This window comes from Taurulus bubalis (genome assembly GCF_910589615.1).
Source record: "Taurulus bubalis genome assembly, chromosome: 6".
Classification (NCBI taxonomy): Eukaryota; Metazoa; Chordata; class Actinopteri; order Perciformes; family Cottidae; genus Taurulus; species Taurulus bubalis.
Genome location: NC_136594.1, coordinates 9,754,328 through 9,766,074, shown reverse-complemented (window position 1 = coordinate 9,766,074; position 11,747 = coordinate 9,754,328). Strand labels below are relative to the sequence as shown.

General features: G+C 43.4%; 1 protein-coding gene across 1 annotated transcript in view; it reads right to left on the bottom strand.

Moving 5' to 3' along the window:
• Positions 1–8: 8 nt before the first annotated feature.
• The window catches only part of frem3 (Fras1 related extracellular matrix 3), a gene marked incomplete at its 5' end in the record, with an annotated part of 29,909 nt that continues 18,170 nt past the window's right edge, over positions 9–11,747 (bottom strand). The window contains 19 exons of the mRNA XM_079219440.1: positions 9–1,706; positions 1,794–1,940; positions 2,038–2,225; positions 2,317–2,443; positions 2,701–2,835; positions 2,930–3,057; positions 3,461–3,565; positions 3,652–3,844; positions 4,075–4,406; positions 4,508–4,639; positions 4,723–5,026; positions 5,115–5,273; positions 5,779–5,909; positions 6,015–6,197; positions 6,640–6,804; positions 6,891–7,088; positions 7,650–7,859; positions 7,942–8,091; positions 11,452–11,703. Coding sequence (XP_079075566.1) covers positions 1,149–1,706; positions 1,794–1,940; positions 2,038–2,225; positions 2,317–2,443; positions 2,701–2,835; positions 2,930–3,057; positions 3,461–3,565; positions 3,652–3,844; positions 4,075–4,406; positions 4,508–4,639; positions 4,723–5,026; positions 5,115–5,273; positions 5,779–5,909; positions 6,015–6,197; positions 6,640–6,804; positions 6,891–7,088; positions 7,650–7,859; positions 7,942–8,091; positions 11,452–11,703 — 3,797 coding nt within the window. The 3' untranslated portion in view covers positions 9–1,148. The remainder of the gene's footprint in view (positions 1,707–1,793; positions 1,941–2,037; positions 2,226–2,316; positions 2,444–2,700; positions 2,836–2,929; positions 3,058–3,460; positions 3,566–3,651; positions 3,845–4,074; positions 4,407–4,507; positions 4,640–4,722; positions 5,027–5,114; positions 5,274–5,778; positions 5,910–6,014; positions 6,198–6,639; positions 6,805–6,890; positions 7,089–7,649; positions 7,860–7,941; positions 8,092–11,451; positions 11,704–11,747) is intronic.

Sequence of the window (11,747 nt, the reverse complement as noted above, 5' to 3'; positions counted from 1 at the left end):
TTGCTTGAGGCGGTTATGTACCCTTTTTATTTTTAAGAAAACATTTGTTTCTTTTATCTTCCTATGTGAAGTAGAAAATGTCTTTTTGAACATAACAAATAAACTTCCTGTTTTTTACATGTGTATTCTGGTAAATAAGACACTGGTTAAAAAAAAAAAGGACATTTATATTTGGCAGTTGAAGTGTATACATCCAAACTCTTGAAATTGACAAAATTGATAAGCCGTAGAAGTTTGCTTAGTAGTAGTTAGTTTGAAGTTAACTGGCACATTGAAATATACGGTCACCTGTAAAAGAATAATTCTAACTTTTAAACTGCACTTATTTTTTTAAGGGCTTGATCGACAAACCAGAGAGACATATAGTTCATAATTTTTCAAGTTTTACCAGGGTGTAGTAATACCTTTTTTCATAGTCCTACATTTGATATGTACACAGATAGTTTTGCATCTGAATTCAGCCACATTGACCTGAAAAAATGTTTAAAAAAAAAAAATACATTTACAATCCCTTTCAATGACACCATATTGGTATTGTTACTCAGCGATGGGCAGGTATATTGCAGGCTTTTAAAAGCACAACAGGTAAATACCAATACTACAAATCATTTATCACATCATTCATTAAGGTCAGCTTCAACTAACATTCAGTCCTCTACTCTCCACAAAACAAACACGGTAAATAATACAAAATAAAAACATGATAAACTAATTATTTTTAAAGAAGGAACATAGAAAATACATTTTCTTTCATGAAATTTAAACAAGTTTGCCTTTTACTTGAAGTGAAATAATTGCATTTCCTAAATTGGGATTTCCATGCATTTGCAAACACTGGATAAACGGGATATTTTACAACTTTGCAACTAATAAAGCGGGAATCCTTTTTTGGGGGGGCTTCTTCGTACATCCATGATTCAAATCCTGCTGTACATTACACCAAGAACTAACCATCATCAGAGATCAATAAGTCCTTGAAAACTCATTCTGCATTGTAAGCCCCAATCACTGACTTATTGCACTGTCCACAGGTTGTACTGGACTCTATTCAGTGCTACAAGAGTTGGGCTGTAAAGGCACAATGGTGGAGGAGACTATCATAGTCTTTTCAATAAGGGGCAGGTGTTTGAGGCGGAAAAGGTCCACATCTAGACCTCAGAGTTGTCTGAGCTGCTTCGCATGCCCGCTGGGCCTTGGCTGTAGCCATTGTAGGCAGACGAAGACGAAGTGGTGTAAGGCGGGAACTGGGCCTTTTTCTCACTCTTTTTGCGCCGCACCAACAGAATGACAACGGTGGCGATGAGGCAGATGAGAAGGATTAGACCCGCAAGGCCCACTAACATCGGCAGGGTGGAAGTGTCAGCCAGTTCTCTGCCAGAGCTTTCCAGCAGGGGGCGCTCCAGTAGAGGCTCATGGTTAGGGGACCAGGGCTGGCGCTGGCTGACCACCATGCGGTCTGCTCGGTCCAGAGCGATGTGCTGGAGGTTGGTGCCTCGGTTGTTTTCGACACCGATGTCTTGGGCCACGCCAGCGGGGGCGGCGCGGCGGTGGCGGTGGCCGGCCAGGTTGGAGGTCTCAGGGTCCTCAACAGAGGACATGCTGTGATGCAGGTACTCCACACTGCGCTTGCCAATGTTGCGGTTGGCATTTTCTCGGGAGCGGACTGTGTAAATGGTGTGGATGAACCATTCTCGACCAGCAGCCACCTGCAGGAGGAGCACATGTTTCAATCCTTATCTATGTACGCGTTGATACAATGCATGAATGTAATGGGTTTTGGAAATTAGACAGACCTGGAAAAGTGGAGATGAGGAGAGTGAGAAACCATCAGATCCTGGTTGTCTGACCAAAGGCAGACCTCCAACAGTGTCTTGAGCCAGTGTGGCCTTAAAAGCAACATCACCAAATGCTAAAGCTTGAGTCTCTGGCTGGGCCTTGTCCTGCAGAACAACACACACAGAAATAAGACATGACCCCTACTTCTTTTGGATCCACAACTGTCTAAAGTATTGTATTTGTGGTTTCATTGCATCTTACCAGGATCTTGAATCTGTAAAGCAGAGAGGGAGCGTCTGCCAGGCAGCCATACTCCTTGTTGGTGGGGTTGTACTTAGGAACGTAGCCGTCTGCTCCAGTGCAGAGGAAGACTTTTTCAATGCTGCAGGAGAAGGAGTCGCCCAGGTTCTGGACTGGGTCCACCATCACACGACCGTAGATCATGGAGCCTGAAGCAAAGAACAGATGAAATGGAGGGTGGGATAATAAAGGTCCTTAGATGTAACGTTGACTAAAATCCACTAGGCTGCAGTGTTGTACCGTCTGAAAAAGCAGCATCAGTCCCTTCTCCGAAGCCCATGGAGCCGTCAGACAACCACGTCTCCTTCTTGGACAGCAGGAACATCTGAGTGTTGAGGCTGAACTCAGCTGCAACCGGGTCACTCACCTGGAGCACAAAACAAGAGCTACTGTACACAACACAGATTCTGGGTGGGATTGAAGCCATCTAAACAACACATTTTGTAGTCAATTTAACTGTCAAGTCACCCTCCCGTTGCCTTCGGGTCAAAATGACCCGTGTATGAGTGTATATGTATGTGTGTTGATGGGTCATTTTGACCCGAAGACAACGGGAGGGTTAAAAAAACAACTAAATACAACTAAATAATACTGGGGTATTTTTATCAGGATATCAAGACTAACCTGCTGGAAGCGAATGTCCATGTCGAACGTAAGTGGCTCTCTTGGGTGGCAGACAGGAGGGATGCTGAACTCCCCATTGGGTGATGCAATGCAGGCGGTCAACTTCACTGTGTAAGTCCCGGAGTAGTCTCGCACCTAGAGGTGATGCAGAAACACAGAAACAATCTTCAGACTGTCTATGAAGTTTATGTCACCACAGCTGGCAAGTTTTGATTGTGCATCGACTCACAGCAAAGTCAGAGACAAAGCTCCACTGCTGCATGGGCTGGTTGTAAGTAGGCTCAGTCCTGACCAGGGCAAGAGTAAATGTCAGCCCAGGGTGTTCCGCACACATCACCATGGATGACACGCTGGTTCCTACAAACACGTAGACAGTCATAAATCTTTTCGTCCAAAACACAACTAGCAACAGTGTCTACTTTTATTTATTTATTTAAAGAGTGACCTTCTACATTGTTTATGCCACTTGCTTCATAACTGTAAATGCTGAAGGGTCATTTTGACATTTGCTGAAATGACCTCTGACAATTTCGCACAGGAAGGACCTCCAATATGGAACTCCAGAAATAGATAAAGAGAGGATGTCGGCCACAGGGTAATCCAATAGGAGGTTGCTGTATAGAATGACTGCACTGGATGGTTTTAGTGTGTGTGTGTGTGTGTGTGTGTGTGTGTGTGTGTGTGTGTGTGTGTGTGTGTGTGTGTGTGTGTGTGTGTGTGTGTGTGTGTGTGTGTGTGTGTGTGGCCGCCACCCTCTTACCTGGATGAGACATAACAAACTGTCCCCTGAAGCGAGCCTCTGTCTTGAAGTTTACCACCAGACGTCCCTCCTCATTTATACGCATACTGGTTGGGTACATGGCTCCTATGAAAACAAAGAATAGAGTGTGACAGTGCTTCACACGTGGACCAGCAGCACCAGCAGGGAGCAGCATCGGTCTGAGAACATACCTTGTAGCTCAGCCTCAGGTGGGCTCCCGATGCCGTCCTGCCACAGAATAGCTGTATCGTACACGAAGGTGAGCTTGAGCTCTGACTGCAGGTCAAAGTGCTGCCAGCCTCCCACAGCCACCGGAGAGTGGAAGACGTAGGACACGAACAGAGGCACTCGTAGGGTGACGTAGGACTGGACCAGGTTCAGCACCTAAGTAAGAGATAAATCAGTCAACATCAAGGATGATATTTATATTCCAACAGAAGAGTTCAAATAAATGTGGATGATGCAACACAGCTAACAAGCTACAATAGTTTTACTCTAATTGGTCATGCGCCGGACAAACTTGGCATAAATAATTAGCATGGATGTAGATTCTGGTGTAACCGGTGCTTCAAAATGTTTGACGCTGTAGTTTTCTTCCTTTATGCATGTCCTACCTGTCCATCGGTGCCTATGGAGCCTCCACAGTCATTCAGCAGCTCTGACATGTCGTAGTAGCTGGTGAACTCCCAGAGGCAGGCCTCCAGGTTGAGGTTCCTGTAGAAGCGCAGCGAGTTGGCTGAGCGCATGAGCGGGCTGTACTGGTATGGTGAAGTCTCGCCAATGATTTCAGGGTTCTTTGTTGCATCGGTGATGAAGCCGTAGCCTGTTTGGATCTCATTGAAGTCCAGCAAGTTGGAGCACCGGTGGTTGCCCACACGGGTGCCGTCTGGACTCAGGGTGAGCTCAAAGTTGGACAGAGGTCTTGTGGAGATCACTGGTAACATGCCTGTTGATATTGAAAAGCGTGTTAATATTCTGGATCTTTTGTCAAGATTACTAAACATAAAGATTATATAGCAATGGTTGAAACAAACGTTCGCTGCTCACCATCCATGTGAGGCATGTTGATAGTGAGTTTAATGAGGTTGGGGAAGTCGGGGTCATCGGGACCGGTGTAGCGGATCTTAGCAGAGAAAGGTTCAGCTCCCACAGTGCCCTGGACACGAGGCTGACACATACCTGCAACGATTTAGAAGTCAGTGATAACTATTCAATCTTTACTCAGTATATATTTGCATCTGTCCAATCGGTGCTTCACTCACCCTCCTCCTTGCTGATCACAGCAATGGGGCTGGACAGCTCCAGACCAGCATCCCCATTGGCATTGAAGGCTCTTGCAGCACATTGAACCCTTGAGCCGGTCTGGAAGTAGATTGAATCCAAAGTGACGGACTTGGTGTTGGTGAAGAAAGTATTAGTGTCCACCTCCCTCATGGGGCTGGTCACTCCATCTGACCCGGTGGGGGCGCTGACCAGCCAGCGATACTGAGTGAGAGTGTCGTTGATGTTCTCCGCAGAGCAGATCGAGCCGGTTTTGTCAAAGTCGTGGTACTTCGGGTTGCAAGCCTGCAAGGGATGACAAGACATATGGTAAATGAAAAATTAAAGAAACCTGGAGGTATGTGTGGCTGTCAAAAGCAGCATTTACACTCACCGTCACACACACAACAGGGTATCCATTGGACGGGTGGGGCTTGTCTTTGATTTTAGCTGTGTCATCATACATGAGCAGGGAAACCACTTGGGGCACGGCCGGGAAGGTAACATCCGCCACACTGTCCATCTCCTCAATGTACACAATGGCCTTGTTCATCTAGCAAGAAGAGGGAAAAACATCATTAGCTGGCTGTCAACTTTAGAATCTGACTTTAAATTGATCAATCTCAACCTTCATTCATGACTTCTGCCAAAGTACAGCATCCTTTCACCATTCCTCCAACCTATTCCATCCTATCTTGCTAAAATCTAGGTGTGTAACATATCTGAATTCGTGACGTGAGCAGAGCATGCCTGATGTAGAGTGTATGGGTAGAATGTCGCAGATCTGTTTATAGGTTTGCCTACTGTTTGGCTTTGCTGGGACATTCCCCCCAGCATCTCATTCCAGAGGGAAAGGCTTTTTATAAGACTCTGTGGTTCAGGCGCGCTGACAGCAATGCCAGCTGCTGCCTGGCTATTTTAACACAGGCTGACATGACGGGGGCGCATGCTCACATGTGTAAATATGCAGCACTGTACGTGTGCACATGTAGGACTTGTAGGACTACTGGTTTATATTTGTTTGTGTGTGTGTATGTGTTGTGTAACCTTTGTGTCACCTGTATTTCAGCCACCATGTTGTCATCAGGCTTCATGTGTACAGTGAAGGCCTCTCTCATCTCTCTCTGACCGTCATACAGGATCTCAATCTCCACAAAGTGTTCCTTTTCACCTTCCTTGAACTCAACATCTTAGACAGAGGCACAGACAAGTGATTAAAAGACATGAATTCATATGAAGAGAGGTACTGTGCAAGCTACTGCGTCACGTTGCAGGCAATTAACCATGTCCTTACCCTCTGACAGTGGGTTATAGTCTTCTCCAGAGGTGGCAGAGCCGTCCTTGGTGTGCACTCTCACCAGTGACACCTTTGAGGTGTCTCCGACACGCAGGATGGGAATTTTCACGACAGCCACGTTACCTTTGACCTGAGGTTCACGCACACTGTATTTGATCTCAGAGAAACGGATGATGGGCTCTAGAACGGGAAGAAAATCAGAATGACCAAAATTATTACTTTTATGAGCCAAAAGCACACAGTTTCTCAAACAAACCAGTAGTAGTTTACCAAAACAGGACACAAATAAAACATTTTAAAAGGCCTATTTTGGCCACAGAAAAGACAATGGTGTCTTATCAGATGAAGTAAAAATACTTAACTTAGTTGTTTTCTAAAATGTATAAATGTAAATTAATTTAGCATTATTTGCAGCAACATCCATCCTTCATATTTGTAGCACGCCTGGTACAAAACACTCCACAGTTAGGAGTGAAGTGCTTTGCTCAAGGACATCTCCGCAATAGTTATTTAATCACTGTATTTTCTCCACCCACTACATCCCATTGTTTTCATCTATATGCTACCTACAGAATACTTTGCCTATTTGTGTTTAAATATTTCTTTATTTTAAAGTACGTACTGTCTTTCCCATCCGTGACCGTGACCAGCGCCTCCTTCTGCTCCCCGATAGAAGCTCCATACGGTGACTTGCTCTTGGGAGTTCCCAGGACGAAGCGGAACTCCTCGTCTTCTTCATGGACGGAGTCGTCCATGAGGCTGACCACACATGGCTTCTCTGTTTCACCTGGAGAAAAACGCTCAATAAACTCAGGTATGTGCTGCAGGATGTAAGAGGCACAGAGAGATTATGAGGGAGAGGGAAGGTCTCACCAGGTAGGAAGGTGATGATGGAGGCGTCAGTATTGGGTCTTTCACTGTAGTCCATCATAACCTGAGCAGAGCTTTGGCGAGTGTAACAGCGCACCGTGGACCTGATACTGATGTCTCCACTGCGGTACACTATGGCTGTTACCTCCCCATCAGACTCGTCCACCGTGTAGCTTCCTTCCTTAAACTGAACCTTCGGCACTATGAAGACAGTAATCAATTTGTTACAAGAAAGTCTCGCTGCGTTTGAGTGAAGCTAAATCTGCACTAAATGTTATGTTACAAAATAAATTTTTTAAGGACAAAAATACAAATATCTTAAATTTAAATTCACAAAAGCAACTTCATACTCATACCAGGACATTTGAAATCCACCTACAAAGGATTTGTACATTGGTATAATCACTTATTAAATGCTTTCATATTACATCAATGCATATTGGCATATACAAATATCCTTATTTCCTCTAACAACTACAATATTATAGTGTGTTTCTAACCATTAATTAATTGTTTATGTACTTATGTTGGATATACATGCTAAAAAGGGGGATCAAAGGAAATTGTTTTTTTTTATAGAATTTAACTTAGATATGATGATATTATAAACAAAATATTGTAATTATTATAATTAAGTGTATTGATTTTAAAAGATTGGCAACAATCATAGAATTTTAGTCACATCATCTCATAAAGAATATACTGTAAAGCTGTCTGCTTGGACATACATACATTATACAGTTTTGTGTGCTTGACCCTCACCATCGGTGACTGTATCATTGATGGTTATGGTGGTCCTGCTCGGTTCTCCCAGCACAGCGTTCATGGGCATCCGTAAGACGAGGTCAAAGTTCTCAGGCCCCTCCAGCTCCGGCTGACCCAGATCATCCAGGATGGTCACTCTGAATGTCTGCATTGTCACTCCGGGAGCAAAGTCTAGGTTGCGACTGATGCCGACGTAGTCTAGTCCAGCTGGCCAGATAGAAGGGAAATCATGAACTGACACTGTAATGCAACATTTTGACTAAACGCTGTGTCGAACTGCTGAGTTTACCTTCTGCAGAGACAGGCTCACTCTTCCTGGAGCGGACAGTGACAGTAGCCGTCTTGGACAGGTCGGTCCCTGTCCTCCAGACCTTCACCTCAACGTAGCCTGAACTCTCATCCACGGCATACTCGGGTTCCCCAAAATACAGCGAGGGCTCTGTGAGTGATTTGGGATCATAGGAAAGTGCAATAGTTAATGATGAAGACATGGTGGCGTTTAAAATTCCCAATGATTAAGCAATATGCCAAAGTAAAACAGCACATGACATACATTTATCATCATGACATCTTGTCTTAATATTGAATTTTCTTCAGTTCTGCTGTTTGTTGCAACAAGATCTTCTTGTGAGAGAGACACAGCAACATAAGCTTTTAATCAAGCCGGCCGGGTTCAGGGACAAATTGGCATGAATAGCTGAGCAAACTCCCTAATTTCTGACTCAGCACAGGAAGAGAGCTGTCATCCCTCTTATCATGTTCTCCTTCAACCTTCCTCCCCCACTTATCTAAATCCAGACAGCTCCGTCTGAACTCAACGCCAATGAACCGAGGATACACCTGAAGAATAAGGCGTGTGTTTGTGTGTTCACGACTGAAGGGATGTTCCCAGTTTCTGATGATAGAGCAGCTGATAAGCGGTATGCTGAGGGTTTGGCAGAGACGGAGAGGCAACAAGAATTCAGAACGCATTGTCAATTCATCTCTCCTCACTTCTGTATAAAGGGTGTTTTCATCACACCCTGTCCGGCCCGTGCACTTAGAGATCAACTGATAGAGGCTCAAACTCAGGCCGTAGGATTCTTTTGACAATTAACTTGAGTAAAAACATAAAGGAAAGACAAAGTTTCAGTGAAAAAGCAATTACTAAAAATAGCTGTTGGCCTCATTATTTCTTAGTAAATTATCTACAAATGCTTTATAGGTCAGCCATAAGCCATAAACAAGAACATTCTACTTGTGAACCAGGTTGTGAAAAATCTCTTTATGTTTTGATAATAATAAGAATGAAATGTTAGAAACTAATTAATAAAGGGTGTTTGCAATAATTCATCCTGATAAATTAAAGAGATGAAATGAAAAAGTAAGATCTATTTTGGCCACAGAAAAGACAATGGCATCTTATCAGATGAAGTAAAAATATTTAACTTAGTCGTTTTCTATAATGTATAAATGTAAATTAATTTAGCATTATTTAGAATGAATAATTTAGCATTATTTAGAATGAAATGTTTTAATAAGCTATCAAATCAACAGGTTAGAAAATAATTAATAAAGGGTGTTTGCAATAATTCATCCTGATAAATTAAAGAGCTAAAATGAAAAAGTAAGAGTGGGGTAAGCAAGTTTAAACGTATAAACCGTATAAACCCTGTATAAAGGTGGGACCATTCATGAAGGTATAACGTCCTGCATCTCTTGTATGAAGTGAACAGAAGTAAAGAAATAAAACATTCTTTCTCTGACAAATGAAAAGTTGAATTCATAAGCAATAAAATGTATCCTTGGCAAAGTCAAACTACCCAGTGTTGTTGTTGCTACAGCCTCACTCGCCCAGTAGAATGAATGGTAGCTTATTCAGCTGATGTTAGCTTTAATATATTGTTGGGTGACTGATGGTACTGTATCATTTTGCTGACACTATGAAACTTCTTTACTTGTTACAACTGATGCTGAAGGAAGAATTTCTGGCAGACTTTAAATGCCTCTCAGTCTCCGAGACAGCTATTTAGTACCAGGGAGGATGGGAAGGAGGGTTGTATGGGAGAATGAGTGCCAACATGGCAACCTTAAATATCAGTGGGAGGAAGAGCCAGACAAATACAGTAACAATGGAGACTCGATATTGGCGAGAATCCAAACCACAAGTTTACTCAGACAGGCAGATGGTTTTACACACACACACACACACACACACACACACACACACACACACACACACACACACACACACACACACACACACACACACACACACACACACACACACACCCGTACTCTAAACAAGATTTATGATGGGGTGTTACTTTAGGACCCACCAAGAAGTAGAACCACAATAGAGGTTTACACTGAGGAGTCTTCTCTTCTCTGGGAATGCACACTGATTATTTCTACATAAAGTTCAATTGCACTTCTGTTCGAAATTGGTGAGGAGGGATACTTTCTCTATGGGCACATCTGTCACTAAAACAAGCAAGTCCAAGAATGGGCTTTGGTGAAAGGTTGGAGATAAGGAGGAGAAATGTGAGGAAGACAAATTGACTCTGGTTAGTACTGGTCGCAAAAGAATGACAAGACGGTACTCAAGGGTTTTAAGAATTTGGGGACAGCAATTTGTCAAATTTGTTAAGACATTTCCTTCGACCGATCAAATGAAACCAATAATGTATTTGTGATTTATAGCTTTAAAAACAGCATTCCTTCTGCTGAATTCCATCTAACAGGGAGTAAAAACATGCCAGTCATTTGGACTCCCTGCACAATAGTCCCTCTCTCTCCACCACCTGCCTTTGGGTCCCTGCAGACAAAGGGATGCCCTCTGTTTCTCCTAAACTCCCCTGAATGTCAATGAGGACTGGGGGTCGCTCGAGGGGCACAGTGAGGTCTAAAGCCCTTTTATCTGTCAGACAGGCTACAGTGTATATAGCATAACATCCACTGAGGCCGCCATTCTCCCTCTCAACACCTGTCTATTGTTATCTTGTTTCTAACACACAGAGACAGACACAGGCAGACAGAATATGGTGGATAAATGAGGCAGAGTGTGTAAACAAGGCAGTTAGACCGAGACATAGGAAGGGTAATGGACCTGAATGTACTTTAAAGCCATTAAGGCGAGTACAGTATCCAGGGCTTGGTTATTGTGACGCCTGTGCACTTTTGGTGGATTAATAGTGTCCAGATACCGAAATGGCGAAATAGAACATCAAAGGGGCAATGAGCAACAGGATCACCCACAGCTGCCACCATGATGCCGTTTTACTGTAAATGCGGCACATGATGCCATTCTACCTCGACCTTTAGCAAAGCAATGTGTTTCAGGCTCCATGCTTTCTGTCAGGCAGCTTTTGTGATTTATTTCTCTGTGAGGAATTTTGTCAATTTGTGTGGATCCTTTTCAAGTATAAATAATTTGTTTTCTTTTTTCCAGAAGACAAATATCTTCCTGTGTTATGTTTGGGTTGTAAGCTATACATCAGAATCAAACCAGATCAGTACAGCAAGACTAATATTCAAAGTCCCAGAGATCAGAGAGTAAAAATATAATTTCATCAAATATCAATGCTCTTGTCTCAAGTTACATTGTTGCATAATTGCGCCGTAATCGGATTTTAAATCAACTCATTGCTCACTTTTATGGTCTGGTTGGCGACTTTAAAGCCTGCTACATCAACAAATATTTTGGCCCTGATGCAGTTCTTTGACTTGTAAACCAGTAAATGTATATGTATTATGTACAACCATCCATCCACCACTTGACTGTGAACAACAGAACAAGACCACCCGACTCTTTGCTCACCATCATCGCTGTCAGCCAAGATGGTGATCTTGGAGGTTGGGAAGTTGGCGCCCAACTGGCCGCCCATGGGCATGCTGAGGCTGACGTTGAAGCTCTCTTCCTCCTCATACAGGGAGTCATCAATGATGATGATGCGACAGAGTTTCTCTCGCTCATCCTTGTCAAACCGCAGTACACTGTTGTGGTCCTCTGGTCGGGTGATGTAGTCAGAGTAGGACAGCACAGTGCTGGGTATGGTGCCAGTGGCCGTGGCTGAGGAATTATGGGGAAATTAAACTAAATTAAAATGTTGGTTG